This window comes from Barbatula barbatula (assembly GCF_947034865.1).
Source record: "Barbatula barbatula genome assembly, chromosome: 7".
NCBI lineage: Eukaryota > Metazoa > Chordata > Actinopteri > Cypriniformes > Nemacheilidae > Barbatula > Barbatula barbatula.
This window is the reverse complement of record NC_136770.1, coordinates 14,577,934-14,597,084: the sequence shown is the minus strand read 5'-3', so window position 1 is coordinate 14,597,084 and position 19,151 is coordinate 14,577,934. Positions and strand designations below refer to the sequence as shown.

At 37.4% G+C, this 19,151-nt stretch overlaps 1 protein-coding gene across 1 annotated transcript; it reads left to right on the top strand.

Annotated features, from left to right (window-relative positions):
- The first annotated feature begins 135 nt into the window (after positions 1-135).
- b4galnt1b (beta-1,4-N-acetyl-galactosaminyl transferase 1b) lies at positions 136-15,115 on the top strand. The gene is made up of 12 exons (XM_079461342.1): positions 136-346; positions 1,833-1,961; positions 2,146-2,368; positions 2,613-2,789; positions 3,016-3,122; positions 3,698-3,735; positions 3,932-4,112; positions 4,267-4,365; positions 4,742-4,929; positions 5,025-5,165; positions 10,274-10,511; positions 13,166-15,115. Exons 3-12 carry the CDS (start codon positions 2,154-2,156, stop codon positions 13,378-13,380), a joined length of 1,599 nt encoding a protein of 532 aa, XP_079317468.1. The 5' UTR covers positions 136-346; positions 1,833-1,961; positions 2,146-2,153; the 3' UTR covers positions 13,381-15,115.
- The last annotated feature ends 4,036 nt before the right edge of the window (positions 15,116-19,151 follow it).

Below are 19,151 nucleotides of genomic sequence, written 5' to 3'. Positions count from 1 at the left end.
GAATTTGTTAATCAAGAGTCTTATTTTAATCTCTAGCAGAATTATTTGACAGACCGAGGCTGTCGGCAAAGAAGAAACATCACGTGCCAGGCGACAGACCTGAGCGCATGTTGTGAAGCATCATCTTTTTTCTCCACCACTCAGAGGAGCGCAGTTGACTGCGCTGCAGCTCCATCGCTATTGCGACAGAGGGGTAGCCCGACTCCTCTCCGCTCCGGTCTTCTCCATTCTGAGGTGTATGTCACGCTCCCGGATTTTCTTCATTTGTCAGACGTTTGCATCAATGTGACAAACGTGCCGGGAGTATTTTAGAGGTAGGAGATCCCTCTCGGTCGAGACATTACAGGTAAGATTTATTTGAACAGATGGTCGCTTATCCGCTCTAGTGTGATTAGCTCTGATATGATTTAACCACCAATTTGCGGCGCATTTGTTTGTTTTTAGTGCATATTTAGGTCAATACAATTAAATAAGCGGCGCCAAATGAATTGATAAGAAACCCGATACTGCCGATTGCCCATAAAGCGTTGTTTTTCAAACACGGAGAGCATTTTCTGATAAAACGGTGTTTCTGCATAGCCTAATGGTATTTTATGTGGATGCTGTGACATAGGGCGAAAACAGGCCATGGCTTTCCGGAGATACGACTGACTAGATTTGAAACAGTGGAAATGATGAGTACGCCAGTTCATATACCTCTTAATGGCTATCGACTATTTGCCAAGATTTTAAAAGGCTTATGTCTCGAACAGCCACCCTTGCCAGCTTTGCGGCCTTTCTGACTATATAGTTTACATTGCACTAAGAATCACCGCACATTGGCCTCTGCTATATAACATATAGAATCAATGTTAGAAGAAGGGAAGTCGCATCATCTGGGCGTTCACACTAAACGAGGCATATGTTTTTCTGCATGGCAGGAATGGCTAATTCACTGCTTTAATCGCACAATATTCAGTTTTAGTTGTATTCCTCAGAATTGTTGAAATGATGGTCACACTTCGTGTATATATGCAACACCAATGAACTGCAATGTAACATCTGTGCAGCATGCTTGTATGTAGCCTACGGTATCACGCACACATTTGTTATTAGTTGAATCAAGTGCTATAGCTTTTTGTAACTTGGACTCTTCAGGAGGGTGTTAGGAACTAGCAGATCTACTAAACATATAGCGGACACTTGTTTGTACTCTTACAAACATGTGAAGTTTATGCCATGGCACTAGCCATTCTTAATTTTAGAACACGTCGCATTTGTTGGAAGAGTATGAATCCAAAAGAGTTGCTGGCCCTGATGTGTTATAGCTCTCAAGACCTAAGGTGACAGTAGCATGAAATGAAAACTCCAGTGGAGAAAGAAGCATTGTGAGAAATAGTTCTCCAACAGAATTTTCATTCTTGGGTGAACTATCCCTTTAATCTAGATTTAAGCTATAGACCCATTGCCCAACATCAGCGCATGCCATTACTGATGTGCTTGTGTCTGATAGGGAACAAATCCCTGGAGGCTGCAGCCATGTTTCAGCATCTTGTGGTAAACCTCATCAGGATTGAAAGCTTTTATGGAGTAGCAATTAAAGGCAATGTTTTTTTAAAATAAAAGTGCTCACAAATCACGTACGGGTGTGATGTTTGGATGTCCACATGCTTTTATTATTTACATCTTATTACATATTTTTTTTGATTATCCTTTGTGTTATTTAAACATATATCTTCAGTGTTATAAGCACCTAAAAACCTTCTTTGCTCAAAATGTAGAAATACTGATATTCAGTAAGAAATCGTGTTCTAAATCAACTACAATTTATTTATAATGTGTTTTTTTACTAGCAGATGGAGAACGCTCTCCATCATTCTCTTTAACTGCTGTCAGCCAAATCCAGATTTAGCCATTCAGTGCCATGGACCTTTAGGAGCAGTAATGGCAATTTACAGTACCCGTCGCTCTGATTGGATAGAGTAAGTCTTACAATAAATTAATTGTTTTTTAAATGAAAAGTAATAACATGGAGACATTTGAAAGTTACAATAGCTTCATTACAGTATATAACAAAATACAAAGCTTTAACTAATCCTGTTGCATAGTCAAACTAAATTAGTTTTTAACACACTTACCGTTAATGTGTGTGTGTGTGTTTTTTAGCTTGTAGCATGCGTTCCCTACGTAAAACTGTGCTGTTAGCTCTGGTAGCATCAGTGGTGCTGGTATTGGCAGTGCTCCATTCCTGGCCCACTCGGGTCTACAGCACTGTGGATGTCCGGTACAGGCCAGGCCCTGGAGCTGAACGGCTGCTGGAGGAGAGACTTCCTGATCCGGATCCCAGCCCTATCACCATCCCGTACCGTGTGAGAGAGCGTGTGGCCAGGTCAGTTAGTCTTTACCAGATGACAAAAGAGTTGTACTACAACAAACCTTTGAAAACGTTAGAGTAAAACAGAAAAGAAAAACAATTCTGGGATTTAAAAAAATGAATCTAGTGTGTAAATACCAAGACTAAAGTTTATTTGGTTGGTTTTAATTTAGTTGGATAAACGATTCCTTGCCACAGAATCGGAAAATGCAATTTGTCACAGATTGCCTGTGCGATATCCCCTCTCATTTTCTGCAAGGCTCCTGGCTCGTAACGGGTGTGTGTGTGAAGGAGAGAGCAAAGGCGTCAACTTGCCCTTTGCACAACTGTTGTTCCCTAGAGTGTCTGCCCACCCCCTGCACACTGCCTTCCAGCCCTCCCAGCTCCATGAGATGAAGAGACGGCGTGCCAAAGAGTACCAGAGCTTCCAAATTAGGTGCTTTGCATCATGCTATGCCAGTAAAATTAGGTTTATGTTTCACATAGAGACGGGAGATAACTTGCAAATGATATGTTTAGGCACTTTTATTACAAAGTATAATTTTGCTAAAGTAGGCATTTTAGTCAATAGTTATTTATAGCGCATGCTTACATTTTGTTGAATAGATATAAGTAAATATGAAAACAGCATGTAAGATATGCATATTTATTTTTGTGTAAAGGTCACAGACCCCGGCTGATCTTCTGATTGTAGCTGAAGCTAACAGTCCCCTGCAGTACCCAACACAGGGTGTGGAGGTTCGGCCACTTAAAACCATCATTATACTAGGTATTGCTTTTAATAACCGTTTGAACTTTTGTGAACATCTTTCCAGTAATTTGCTACTATAAATCATACAGTACTAAATTGTTTTTAATGTAAAAATTACAAATTGTGAGGTGAGGGGTTAGAACCCACAGTTTGTTCAGTATAAAAATCTTTATGTTTATGGTTAGTCACAATAAAACATGGAAACACTATATGTGAGTGTGTGAATATAATTTTTTTATTTACTGTCTTTTTAACTAACCTGCTTATTTACTTTTAGTAACCAAACATTTTTCTATAAAAAGAATACTTCAGTGTTTCAGGAATAACAATGCAGTCCCAATACCAGCATGACATTTAAAATGTGTTGTTTAATGATTCCTTTGACGTATTTGTTCAAGAATTAAAATTAGAAAATTAAATCATGAAGTCTGACAGCATGTTTCACTGTACAGAATAATAATGTGATGTTCATAAATGACATCTGGAAAGAGCTTGTTATTAGATTATGTAATGGACAGTGTTGGTAATAGAGGCTAGTTAGATTTAGTCACAGACAATGGACATTAACAGTACATGACTGTAATGTGTTGTAGGTTTGGCCTTAAAAGATCTGCCCAGAGATGTCTACAGTGTAAGTGAAATTACATATAAGTCTTGGTTGTTTATTTATATATTTTTCATATGTCTTACGAATTTTACTGTAGTCATTTTTAAGACCAGGCATATATTAATGACATTATATATCACTACAAATAGATATATTTAATGTGAATGATTATAATTAAATTGTATATAATTTGATTGTGTCTCTTTCTGTTTTACTGTAGGTGAACTTCTCAGCATCTTTGGGCACATTTAATGTGGCAGCAGAGGTGGAGGGGGTGAAAATTAGGGGCGATGGTGAAATGCACATGACCCTGAGCAGCAGCATTTTGCCAAGTCTAAATCGACAGCTTCAGTTTATCACCTACACCAACACTCTGTTCCACCCTAGCACTGCTGACACAGGTATGCAGCATCTGGGTAATTTCTACAGAAAAATCAAAACCCGTAAAATTGCTTTACAAAATCAAGAGCATTATTGAATCCAAATAAACACATAAACACTACATGACTGCATAACCTGTATTTTATATGGTGTTTTTATGTGCATGTGATTCAGTGCAGTTCGAAACAGAAGGACATCAGGCCCTTTTCACCATCAAGATCCGGCATGGAGTGACACCCAAACTCTACAATACAGGCTCTGATACAGATCAAGGTAAACAATATCCAACACTCATGTACAATAAAGCAATAATGCTGTTACATTATGCATCAGTAGATTTAGAATCGATTCAAACAAAAAATGTAAGTCTTTTGCATGATTATTCATAATTTCTGCACACTGAATTTGTGGTAAATTAAATGATTTTCAACATAGGAAAAAGTGAAAAATATAGCTGAGAGTATTGAAAAAATACTTCATGAACCGAAGGGTGAAGGATTAGTATATGAATGACATGTGTTCCACTTATGCAGAAAATGCAGATGTTTTCACACAGTTCTGTCTAAGAATATCCATCTGGGCCTTCACACGAGTAAATTATAACCATGTGTTTTCTCTCACAATTATCATTTCATGTGTTTATTCTCAGAGTACAACATCAGTGCTCTTGTGACCATAGCAACCAAAACTTTCCTGCGGTATGACAAGCTCCAGGATTTAATTGACAGCATTAGACGGTACTACCCAACAGTTACAATAGTCATAGCAGATGACAGTGAGCATCCCAAAACGGTGTCTGGTCCGTATATTGAACACTACATTATGCCCTTTGGAAAGGTAAGTCTTGGTGTTTCTATCACCTGTTTCTAAAGTGCTTCTAATGTGTTGATGACCATTGTGATGGGATCTGTGTATGAATGTTCATGTCTCAGGGCTGGTTTGCTGGTCGTAACCTGGCAGTGTCACAGGTGACCACCAAGTATGTACTGTGGGTGGATGATGATTTTATATTCACTGCCAACACAAAGCTGGAGAAGCTGGTGGACGTGCTGGAAAAAACCACACTTGATCTGGTGAGAAGCTACAGTGTTACAGATACCTGTACATTTAACTCATTGCCTGGAAATGCCATAGTTAACATGAAACTGAAAAACACACTACCAGTCAAAAGTTGGAAACATTTAAAGGTATAGTTCACCCAAAAATAAAAATAATGTCATCATTTATTCACCGTCTTGTAATTTCAAACCTGTATGCCTTCCTTCTGCAGAACACCTAGGTAGATACTTGGAAGAATGTTGGTAATTGAACAATGGTGGTATCCATTGACTTGCATTGGTGTTGTGTCCATACATTAAAAGTTAATGGGTACTGCCACTGTTCGATAGCCAACATTCTTCTTTTGTGTTCTAAAGAAGAAAGAAAGTCATACAGGCTTGAAATGACAAGAGGGTGACTAAATAATGAGAGAATGTTCATTCTTGGGTGAACTAACTATGTTATATTGTAAAATATATTATACTGGACCTTATTGGCAGGTTTTTATTCATCATTTGGTCCGTTTTCAATTTAAATAAATTAAAATGTTGGCACAGGTATTTTTGTTACATTTATTTATTTGACAGACGCTTTCATCCAGAAGACAACTTTTGTTGTCTACAAAAGTAATTTTAATCATTACAAATTCAGACTAAAAGATTTCACATTAAGTTTACGCAAAAGATTTTTGTGTGTCTTATTTTTTGACTGGTACTGTAGATGAAGCATTCAATTCAATTCAATTTAATTTTTATAGCGCTTTTCGCAATTTGCATTGTTCCAAAGCAGCTTTACAGGGGGAAATAACACAAAAAAGGTAAAACACAGTACATGAATTTTGTATTAAAAGAAAGTGCCTTTATGCTCTTACAAGAGTTAACGCCAACATGTACTGATTTACAGTAAATGTGCAAAATATATTCAGAGATGCAGAATGAAGATAAAATCAGCTGGTATTTTCCAACTACATGGAGTTTAGGTGTTTTTATGATCTGTATAGGAAGGTTGTTCCAGAATTGCTTTGACCTGGGAAGTAGATAGTGAATTATCTCAGGGAATGGATAACTGGGTGCTGGGTAACTCACTGAAGTGCTGTACTGAGATTCTGTTGGCAGTGCGTTAGAAAAAATATTTGGCAACTCAAAATAGGCAATTGTAATTTCTAAAATCTGTGCTGTGATGTTTGTTAGTTCGAGAGCAATTACAGTTTGAGTAAGAAGACTTCTACTTTTGAGTAAGAATTCTTGTTTGTGCCAATTGTAGAGAAAAAATGGTCTGGGGCACTGTCTTGAAATAAGATGTGATTTTCACCCCATATACAATCTTCAGCACCGTTAAAGGATTTCGCTTTTAAACTTATCTGTGTAAAGTATATAATCATGTGAAAAGAAATCGTCGGATTTCCCACAAGGATATTTTCCATTCCACATGAAGAAAGGTGTTTCTTCTAGTCTCTCCTGTGGTGAGGAACCTACACCTTTGCAACTCACCGAAGTCCCCAATTAAACTTTAATCCAGAGTCTGCCTATTGTCCCACCTCCCAATATCCACAGCAACGGTCTCTAGTCTTTGCTAATTAAAACTCTCATGTCGCATGACATCTTGTTATTCTTTCAGCCTTTGCCGTGGTTAAAAATAGAGTATATCCCGATATATTGTATTTGTTTTTGATGTACAGACATTGTTATCATGTTTTTTACAGCAACCGCTCTCAATGTTGTTGTATCAGGACAGGTGGAATTCTAAAGAGAGGAATGTTTTGATAGTTTCACAGTGGCGCATTTAGGATTTTTATAAAGCAGGGGCAACATTGAGGCCATAATTTACAGAGGGGGGCCAAGTATAGTGCACAATTCTTTAAAATTTTTCAATTGCTGCTGGCACTACCAGATTTCTGAACAAAACACTGGAGATGAATTAGAGAATGATGCAGGTTTATTAATGATAAAGGGTAAGCAAGCCATGTTATTATAAAGAGTCAGCTGAGTGGTGTGATTTGCTAAACTGCAAAAGTGGACTCTTTGGACATTTAACTTTGAATCTTGTACTTGTGTCTTCTTACTTCATTGTCATTTATTCTTTTTAATGTGATTAATGCGATATAAAGTGCTGTAATTTTCATGTAAGGGTTATATAAAGTGGTTTACTTTTCATGTGGTGTATACATGTGTGCTCTTTCATACACTTGTTTATTCAGACATCTTCATATGTTGTTTCAGAGTTGTCAAGCAATGAGCTAGAGAGCAGAGTATGATTATATTAGTGATACGCTATAAGTTAATAAACACTATGTAGTGAGGTAGGCGGGACTAGAGCTGGGAGTCAAGGCCCATGCGTGAGTAATAACGAGTGTCAGCTGTACGTGCACCGGTCTCGTATCACGGAGGAGTCCGGGAGCATAAGAGGACGAGGGACCGGACCAATAGTGAGAGAGGACCAGGCCTGGCTTTTAGTAATTGTTTCTGTGTGTCGCCCCGTGAGGGGGCTGCCGGTTGTCTATTTACGTTTACATTTATTTATTAATTAAAGATGTTTAGATGTTTGCCGGTTCCCGTCTCCTTCTCGACTATTGTTTTCAGTATATCTGTTTTTCACATGTTTTGTAAATGTGCCTGTGCACTGTCCTTGGGGTCACAACTCTGAATCCAACATAGCGCATGTTTTGTGCTTATTTAGAAAGTCTTCAATTTAAATGCAAGCTGTACTTATTGTAAGAAAGAACAGTACTTTAGATACAATTGTGAAAGTTTATATATTATTAGTAGTAGTATTAGGGGCCAAGCAACAAAAGCCGCTTCAATTTTGCATTAAAGCTGATTGAGCAAGTCACAGATCAATCTCGAGCGTCTTTCACACCGGCTATCCGGCACTCGCCCCGCCCCACATCTAAAGACCGCTAAGTGCAGGATATTCGTTGACAAGACTGCTTGATTGGCGTCGCTCTGGTGAAGCGGATAAAGTTTAAATTCTGTCTGGCTAGATCGCGGAGAGTACGGTCTTTTGTGGCTGCTCGAATACCTCCAACCACATGAGTGTCTACACCACAAACACTATCCGGTCTAATGCATTTTCGACTTCTGGCATTGGTAGAAAGTTGACAAGCTCAAAAGGTTTCACACTTGTATTTTACTTCGTCCCCTTGCGATCTGATCGACTAAAATGCATATCAGGAGAAGGCTACATAGGCCCTAAGAGGACTGGGGCACTCCAGGGGCCAATAAGATTTCAACTGGGGCCAGATCCGCCAGTGGTTTCACATTGTTTTGTGAAAGTTTTGTCCATAAATTGCTACTTATTATTATGGGATCAGATAGAACTGAATAACAAACATATAAGCATTTTAAGTTTTGCTGCCTTTCCATTGAGGAATTTCCGTTTTATTGACAATTGATAAATTTATACATTTAAAAAAAATATATACACTGGCTGGCCACTTTATGAGGTACACCTGTTCAACTGGTCGTTAACGCAAATTTCTAATCAGCCAATCACATGGCAGCAACTCAATGCATTTAGGCATGTAAACATGGTCAAGACGATCTGCTGCAGTTTAAACCGAGCGTCAGAATGGGGAAGAAAGGCGATTTAAGTGACTTTGAACGTGGCATGGTTGTTGGTGCCAGACGGGCTGGTCTGAGTATTTCAGAAACTGCTGGACTACTGGGATTTTCACGCACAACCATCTCTAGGGTTTACAGAGAATGGTCCAGAAAATAACCAGTGACCAGCAGTCCTGTGGGCGCAAATGACTTGTTGATGCCAGAGGTCAGAGGAGAATGGCCAGACTGGTTCGAGATGATAGAAAGGCAACAGTAACTGAAATAACCACTATTTACAACCGAGGTATGCAGAAGAGCATACAATTGAGGCTACAATTCGCACAGGCTCACCAAAATTGGACAATAGAAGATTGGAAAAACGTTGCCTGGTCTGATGAGTCTCGATTTCTGCTGCGACATTCGGATGGTAGGGTCAGAATTTGGCATCATCAACATGAAAGCATGGATCCATCTTGCCTTGTATCAACGGTTCAGGCTGGTGGTGGTGGTGTAATGGTGTTGGGGATATTTTCTTGGCACACTTTTGGCCCATTAGTACCAATTGAGCATCAAGTCAACACCACAGCCTACCTGAGTATTGTTGCTGACCATGTCCATCCTTTTATGACCACAGTGTACCCATCTTCTGAAGGCTACTTCCAGCAGGATAACGTGCCATGTCATAAAGCGCAAATCTTCTCAGACTGGTTTCTTGAACATGAGTTCCCTGTACTCAAATGGCCTCCACAGTCACCAGATCTCAATCCAATAGAGCACCTTTGGAATGTGGTGGAATGGGAGATTCGCATCATGGATGTGCAGCCGACAAATCTGCAGCAACTGCATGATGCTATCATGTCAATATGGACCAAAATCTCCGAGGAATGTTTCCAGTACCTTGTTGAATATCTGCCACGAAGGATTAAGGCAGTTCTGAAGGCAAAAGGGGGTCCAACCCGGTACTAGTAAGGTGTACCTAATAAAGTGGCCAGTGAGTGTGTATATATATATATATATATATAATGAATCTAACATAATCATGTTTTATACAGCCAATTCAAGTTAAACCCATCATCGATAAATATTTAGATAAACAAACTAAAGAATGTTTCCCCATTTCCATGTGCAATACTTTTTAACACAGATTTCTACAACACATTCTTTAGTGAATCTAAATTTAGTGAATTTATAAATGTTCCTTTCAGGATTTCAGGTCACCCCACTCTCTTCCACCGGCAGTGATCACTGGAGAATTAAAAAAGGTTTACAATTGTCCATGTCTGTAGGACTCAAAATTATAAAAATGAAAGCTATAACTGGACCATCAAACTATTGTGTACATAATCTTTTTACTGTCCACAGATTATGGGTGTATAGTGGGTCAGTTATGTGACCTTTCCAGACAAAGAGGCTTCTGTGTGCACAACCAGCATAGTTTGATTCATACCCTGAATAAATGGTGATGTTATAAATCGAAAGAGACAAACTGTAGATGGAAGACATTTTTTTTGTCATTCTCAAAGGAAATACTATTCACAAAAAATGTTCTTCATTTCCAGTTACCCTCCTTGCTTTAAGTGTTTGACTGCTTTGTGTGCCTTTAGGTTGGAGGAGCAGTACGTGAAGCTACAGGCTACACTGCCACCTACAGGCAGACGATATCAATTGAAGCTGGAGAGGAAGACGGGGACTGTCTGCACATGAGACGTGGCTTTCACCACATTATTCAGGGTTTTCCTCGTTGCGTTGTCACAGACGGAGTCATTAATTTCTTTTTAGCTAGGACAGACAAGGTGCAGCAGGTTGGCTTTGACCCCCGGCTGGCACGTGTTGCACATCTAGGTGAGTGTGAAATGTGTGGTAATTGCACTAATTTCTAGTGCCAAGTCTTGTCAACCTTATTTATATAGCGCTTTTTACAATTTTCATTGTTACAAAGCAGCTGTACATGAAACATACTGACTATAAGCAAAAAATTTGAATTTATATTTTTTTGTAAAAACAAAAAAGGTGAAAACACATAAGACAGATACACACACACCGATTCAAACACACCCACATAAAAAACACACAATATCCACGCATACGAACACATAGACACACACACAACACGCAGGTACACACACGCAAAGTGGTAATCACTGAGAAGCACACATTTAAGATAAAGGAGAGAGGTCAAACATTAGTCAAATATTAAACAGACAATAAATTCCTATGTACAATATGAATTAAGTAAAACTTAAAACTTCTCATTCTCAAGCAGCCTTACCGGCCAGGCAAACAGTGCAAAACAGTATGCAAACGGTGGCGAGGACCCCAAAACTCCATTGGAATAAAAACCCTCAGGAGAACCAGAGGATTCCAGTTCCCATCTGGTAAAAGCTGCAGCCTCAGCAAAAGCTTGATAGTGCTTGCACAACTAGGCTAAATAAAAAAGAATAAATAAACTTAGCAATAAGGTTATTATAGATTTAAGATCATCATTAATAATCTAATCGCAGTTGAAATTCTGTAATGAAGACGTGTCAAGTTACCGCATCCTTCTTTATCCAGCTCTATCAGGTCGCCGCTTCCCATTCTCCGCTCTACCATCAGGTCTCGGCATGAACTGCATCCTACCCGCTATGGTAACCACCTTGGAACCTGGCTGAGAGTAGAGTACTGTTCTGCACTCTTTGATGCAACAAGTACATCAGTTGTTATAGGAAGATCTCCTGGTTCCGGTTGATCTAACTAATGCAGCCTAAACCCTGAGATGATTTATATTATGGAAGTGGAAGCTGCATGCAGGATTAAAAAGATGTGTCTTTAGTCCAGATTTAAACTGACAGTGTGTCTGCCTTCCGCTCACTATTCAGAAGACTGTTTCAGAGTTGCCTAGCGCCCTGCACTGTAATGAACTTACAGTATATGTATAAATGTACTTGATTTTAACCTATAGGTATTACCGACTGCCCAGAGCCCAAAGAGCGTAGTGAACGTGAGGGTCTGTATAGTAATAGAATCTCACTCTGGTACTGTGGAGCTAAACCGTGCAGGGCCTTATAGGTAGTTGGTAAGATTTTAAATTGAATAAATTGCTTAATAGGTAACCAGTGCAATCTTGACAGGACCAGGCTTATATGTTAATACTTATTTGTTTGTGTAAGAACTCTCGCTACCGCGTTTTGATCTACATGGAGTTTTTGTAATAATCCTACTGTCAGAACCGGGACTTGCACTCTGGTCTCTGGTCCTTAACCTGGATGCCACCACACATAAGGACTTGAGATGTAGAAGCTGGTGGTTTTAATATAACTAAAAAAATACAAGAAAAACAACCCACAAGAGAAAAAAACACTCGGGAGCAAAACAACTCAGTATAATCCGTCTGCAAACAAGGAATTTCAAAAGTCCAACAAAAGATAATCCACAAAGCAAAAGGGCACAAAGAAACACGCAGAAGTAGATGCAAGAGCTCTAGTTAACTAGACTAGGTAAAACTTGAGAGACTGGCTACACAACGTTAAACACAAAGCAACAAAACCGGGGCCAAAAGGCTATATAAATACACAGGGCAAACAAGGCAAATGTGGAAACAAATGACAGTGATGAGGGGCAATGGGGGGTGAACACAGTGACCCCCTTTAGGTGTCAAACCAAAATTGACAGCCAAAAATGCTGATTACTACAGGGCAACCACCTAACAGTGCATAACAATAATCTAGTTTTGACTTCATAAATATGTGAAGGAAGTTTTCCGCATTTGAAAGTGACAGCATATGACGTAATTTAGATATATTCTTAAAATGAAGAAACAACATGGCAACAAGAACATTAAACATGGCAATGACAGATTACCATCTAATAAAATGCCCAGATTCCTAGCTGACGCCAAGGGTTTTATTAAGCATCAGTCAATAGTTATGCAGTATTCTTGGTGGTTACGTATTGCACTTTTCGGTCCAATAAGTAACACTTCTGTTTTGTCCAACAATAAAAAGGTGCTACTCATCCAGTTTTTTATATCAACTATGCATTCCAAAACTACTCTGTTTCGTGAGGCCTGTAGAGTTGTAGAGGAAATGTAGAGTTGAGTAGCATCAGCATTTACTCTGAGTCTCTTCATTATACCTCCTACATGTAGCATGTGCAGTGCGAAGAGCAGAGTCTCTAAGACTGAGCCCTGTGGCACGCCGTACTGGAGTAGTGATTTGCGTGACATTGTTACCTATAAACTGAAAACTATTAGATAGGTATGATCAAAGCATTTTTAATGCTATTCTACTAACGCCAACATAAAGTCTACGTAAAAATATGCTGTGGTTGATGGTGTAAAAAGCGGCACTAAGATCTAATAGCACAAGTAAAGAGACGCAGCCAAAATATGTTTGTATGTACAGCAAAACGTTTATTGAAAATTGTAAATGTTTTTGAAATGTATAAATATAATTTTAGTAAATTGTATTGTGATTGTTTTTATGTTGCAATGTCTTTGCTCTATTTTGTATTTTTAGAGTTTTTTATAGATGGTCTCGGCTCCCTGCATGTTGGGTCATGCGATGATGTCATTGTGAACCACGCCACCAAGATCAAACTACCGTGGGGCCAGTCGGAAAGCGATAAAACCTATACGAAGTTCCGTTACCCTCCTGCTTCATCTGATGCGACACACACCAAAAATGGCCTCTTGTACTTCAAAAACCGCTTTCAGTGTTTAACACACAACTGAACACACCTTGACTCTCTCCATTTTATTTTTCTCTTATTCTCCTTCAAACAGACTTTCTCTCCCTGAGTAGCTAAAGGGGCGAGTGAAGGCTCCCGGACATGGTACAGTATATACCACACATGGTCCTATGTATGTACTGGAGAGTTCAAATTGAAATAATTTTGGAAGGGATCCTCACGTGATCAATCTCGACTGTTTTATTGACCGCACAGTTTGGCTGATTAATATTTTTTTGACAATTGAGAAAGTGATGTCATATTTTTCTACTTTCTTTACTTTAGTTAAGGAGAATCTTTAGATACAAATCAAACCATTGCGCAAATTATGCATATCAGTGTTCTCCTTAGCCAATCATATTTAAGTATCTCATTTAACTGACAGGTATACAGAAGAATTTTTCTTTTGATACCGAAGAATAAATAAGACTGCAGAGGTGCAATTTTCAAATCCGGTTAAAGGGACACTCCTTCCCATTGGACATTCTGCTGAAATGTCACTTCAGCTCCCTGCCTGGCATTAATTGTGTGTGTACCTGTGTATGTGCGTGTTGTATTGAGGGTCATCTCTCTGTACGTTTGCACTAAAACAAATGGATTTCACATTGGAGAGACCAGACCCTTAGCATTTCTTAGCGAAAGATGGTGGGGTCTTTGTGGTTTTTTTAAACTATTTAAATTTATTTATTTATTTATTTCAAGAGTGACTGTGCCAAAGGCTTTTAATTAATGTCCTAGTCTGACTCATTTAATGTTTTGTATGTATGTTTTTCTTTCCTTACAACCCACAGCATAAAAGCATGCGGCCTCATTTTAATAGCAGTACAGTTGTCCGCAGTTGTTTGTCCACTTTAACTTCCAATCAGTTATTTTATTGTGCAGAATGACCTTACTTAAACCAAAATCAACATTATTACTCTCTGGCACTAACACAGCTGTGCAAACATTAAAGAAATTACAGCCAAATAAAGAAATGTACTGTAATTTTGATGATTCAATAGTACCATTCAAAAGTTCAGACATTTTGTTATACATTCTTTATGGTGTCCTCTTTTTAAAGTAACAGTAAAGTCATGTAATGTCCAGTCAACTTCTAAATGGGCACTTGTTTAGTTGTTTTTTTCACTTGCTGGTCAAGCTCATTGGAAGGATACTTAAAATAATTATTTTGTAAAGAAATGTATACATATGTTCAATACATATTTGTTTACACAACTAGCATTTAAGCATCAGTCTTTAAAAGGTCTTTTTGCTATCAAAATTCAACTGGTACTGCATATGATAGCTGTGATGGAGATTTTTAGAAAATAATAATGAAAAAAAGGCTGCCATCTGAACAGTATAAGCATGTCACATGCGGGTTTGATAACTATCTGTTCCAATGTACTGTATTCTTTCGCATAATTTTATGTGTATCATGTTTTGTTTGCATATCGCTTATGTGTGTGTGCGCATGCAAGAGAGAGAAAGAGATGAGCAGATGTTTTTCAGCTAGCTTGTATAAAGTGGGCTTTAGATTGTCTCTCTCAAATAGAAGGCCCAATGACTGTTTGCTGCATTACACATATGTGCATATTCTTTGAATAATGTTGAACATTATTGCATATTATTGTTAAAGATTTCCCCTCTCTGTTTGTGTGTGTGCATGGTCATCTTCTTCACCTTCCGTTATATCTGGTCTAAAATGGTGCCATACAGAAGTAGATAATTGCATGGCTGTCCAAGAAGCCTTAAAAGTGAAGAAAATAAAACAATAAAAAAAGTGTTTAATGAGTATCCAGTCAGGTTAATAGTAGCAAAATTCTGTACTTGCGTAAAAAATACAAACCTATAACGTGGGCATTTTACTGTAAATTCATTTTAGTTTAGAAACCGATTGCCCATTATTTTTTCAAGTCGAATTTAGAGGTAAAATTGAATTAGTAATAAGCTATGATGAGTAATTTGTTGTCACATTTCTGAGTAATTTAACTACTAAATACCAAGTAAGTTTAATATGTCAATTTCAGTTAAAATACTAGTACTCTTGATACAGATTTACATTTTAAGGTATGAGCAATAACTAAAAACTATGTGCAATTGGTTTCCAAAGTTTGTTAAAGTAAAGTGAACATGTTAAGACACTAAACTGTTTATTTGGTGTGTGTACCCACAGTGTACCTAAGAAAGTACTGGGTAGTATGAGGTTCAGGGTACCTTATGATATAAGGTTCAGGGTTAGTACCTAGTCATTACCCAGTTAATATATATATACTGTAATAAGTACACAGTATGTGCATGGAAAACAGGACTGTAAAATTGTAGATTTCTTCTGTCTAAACAGATCTCATGTGACTCATTAAGAAGCACTGTAACAAATTACAATTTACAGCTCTGTACAGAAAAATATAAGCATTTGACATGTAGACATTTAGCTTTTACTAAAATATAGACATTTGGCTTTAGAACGGTTCAGTAATAACTAAAAACATAACTGAGCCAACTGTAGTAAGTAAAGCCAACCAGAAGTAAAACCAGTACTCACTTGAAATTAGTGCAATATTACAAAATAAGCCTGTAATACAGACATTTTACTCATCTATACATTAACATAAGTATAAAATGTGTGCAAACTTGAAATGAGTGAAATTACAAAATATGCCAAACTATTTACAGGCAGAAAGACTTTAAAGACAAAGTTTAGCTTAAAGGCTGATATTAAGGGTTTGAAGTTTAGGTTTGATTTTCTTACCTCCCAACAACAGAAATTCCCTCTGGAAATAAATATTTTTAATATGACATCTTCAGGTGAAACTGTGAGCAGGCCAACATCATTCCACTGAAGTCTACATTTGAGTCCTAAACATAACAAAAAATAGGAAAGCGTGAGTTTTTCTCTACATTACCTCAGAGCTTTGGGCAAGCAAGAAACATAATGACATATAACCAAGATTTAAATCACAACTGGCAAAGACGGATGATAAAATATATAGTGAAAGAGCTACAAAACATTTTTTAAGTTAACCTAAAAATTAAAGACCTGAATTGAAAGAGCTACAAAACATTTGTAAAATTCACCTAAAAATGAAAATTCTGTCATCATTTACTCACCATTAGGTTGTTTCAATCACGTTTACATTTCTTTGTTCTGTTAAACACACAACCAGTTTAGATCACCTTTGAATACAATACATCATGAGGCTGAATACATTTTTACAGAATTTTCATTCCTGTGGCTCAGTGGTTAAAGCATGCGCTAACAACGACCAAGGTCATGGGTTTGATCCCAGGGGATTGCACATAGTCAGAAACAAATGTATAATGCAATGCAATGTAAGTCACTTTGGACAAGCATCTGATAAATGTAAATGTAAACATTTGACAGAAGTACTCCTTTCAATTTTCACTATAACATGAATGAGATAACTTGGAACATTAAACATAAACTTTATTTATATAAATATATTAATATATAAATAACAAAACAAACACCCACGATGGGGGAAAACACTGACAAAACTGAAATACAAATAAACACTTCCCACAAGGGGGGAAAAAAGAAACTAACTGACACGACACGACGTCAGACAAACAGGATCGGGTTGGTGCAGGACAGTGCAAGACGAGACGAGGTAAGGTACATAAGCAAGACGAAGGTAAATACCACAACGAAAAAAGGTAGTTTGTACAAGGACAAGGTAACTAATACAACGAACAAGCCAGGAAAACAGAAATGAGGGCAAATTAAGGTCAACACCACTTCATAAATTTAAATCACAATTGTTTTAAGTCAAGAGACAAATGTAGCATCGGTATACTCTTTACCTAATCCATTACTCTAATTGAACTAAACAAAACAGAAATACAAACATCAATTACTTACAAAGCATATCTTGAATTCTCTGAGTCATCCCCCAGGAAGACTGATAAATACTGCGACGCGCAGACACGTTGCGTCAGATGACAATGCAAAAGCAAAAAATAGACAGAGAATACGTTTAACAATCATATTAAAATAATGACTCAAAGATTACAACAGTCAACCTAAAGAAATACCTTTGAGTCAACCTGACGCAAAATTTCATCAAGCATTTTTCCCGGATTTCCTCAGTTCTTTCAGAAAATCAATCAAACATGCACACTGCAGGAAAAACTGTGGAAATCAGGGAAAAATGCTTGATGAAATTTTGCGTCAGGTTGATTCAAAGGTATTTCTTTAGGTTGACTGTTGTCATCTTTGAGTCATTATTTTATGTCCAAAGCTGCGTAGAACTTGGATCTCAGAATATATATATATTTTTTAATTCTGCAGAGATCTATGCAAATACACAAAGTTAAAACAAAAAATCCATTTGGGGTGTAAAGAGAAACAGAAAACGAACCTGGCTTTCAGTAAAAACTGCTGGGTGGCTACTTCTGTAATATCTCACAAACAGGAGGTTCAGAATGAACGATTTCCTTTCTCCTCAGGGTAAATTAGCTGTCTTAATATTGAATATTGACTGAAATAATATGAGACTTACAGCTTCGCATGGCACATGCTTCAAGGCATCAAGGGGAAATTCTCAAATAAAAACGAAAAACAAGTCAAACACACACAATAATAAAAAAACACAATCATGTAATTCAGCAACAGATCTAATGCTATAACCGGACAGAGAATTGGCAGACAATGGGAATTGACTATTTAGATCAGAAGGCAGAATAACTTGCAGTGAATGCGCAAATGTTCAACGTATTTCTGGAGTTTGCAGAGAATATGTTTAATGGTTTATGCAATCATTTTTAATGGAATAACTGACCCAAAAATCATGACATCATTTGCTCATCTTCTAGCTGTTACAAACTTACATTTCTTTTCTGTATTGAACACAAATGAAGATATTTTGTATTTAAGTCATTTGGGGTCGCCATGGACTTAAATACAAAATATTATTAAATATCTTAATTTGTGTTCCATACAAAAACGAAAGGTATAGGGCAGGAGCATGCAGCAAAGAAATTTACACTGTATAACATTTTAACCGTTAAATATATGACATCGCCTACTTGAAATTATATATGACAACACATTCTAATAATCAACGTTTGTGACGATAAATAACTGGAATTACAGCCCATACTGTATTTAGAATTCAGGAAAGTCATGTACTGCATTATAATTAATGAGCACTAAAGTGAATAAAATCTGCCATTTTGTATAGTAATTGCAGGCATTCTGTCTGCTGATTTTACACTTATAAAGTAGTGGACAATAGCTAAGAAACAACTCAAGTACCAAACCACCCAAAAATTGTCAAAGACACATTTTAAGGTCTTAATATGTTCGACAAGATAATATCCACCCATACAAGGGTCCTAAATACAAATAAGAATCAATAAAAATCTTCCTCTCAGTCAATTGCACTTTTCTATCTCATCTCTGGGTTTCTCACTGTGTCTGCTGCATGAAAAGAAACATCCTGGTTTTGTATGTCTGTGAATAGGTAGCTTATCATATGTCCCAAAAATAAGAGAAAATAAAGAGAAAAAGTGTGTCTGCATTTTGATCATTTTATAAACCTAATGCAGTATGCCAAAGCCCTTGGAATATAGAAGTGAAATGAAGTTTTTTGCCTAATTACTTATTTATTTGGCAAATGTAAGGATTTGTTTAAGCATTTGTTGTGGTATGGAATGAGATAAAAGCTTTGATGATCATTTCTTGTGACATGTCTTCTGCGTTCCTCATGACTACAAATATTTGCCATGATTAGTTGTTAAAAAATATTTATATTTACTACATCACACAGTAGT

Bases quoted from the DNA above. Each gene is read 5' to 3' on its own strand.
- b4galnt1b (XM_079461342.1), top strand. From the start codon at position 2,154: ATGCGTTCCCTACGTAAAACTGTGCTGTTAGCTCTGGTAGCATCAGTG. The intron at 3,123-3,697 runs GTATTGCTTTTA...AATGTGTTGTAG, and splicing joins TAAAACCATCATTATACTAG to GTTTGGCCTTAAAAGATCTG. The intron at 5,166-10,273 runs GTGAGAAGCTAC...GTGTGCCTTTAG, and splicing joins AAAAAACCACACTTGATCTG to GTTGGAGGAGCAGTACGTGA.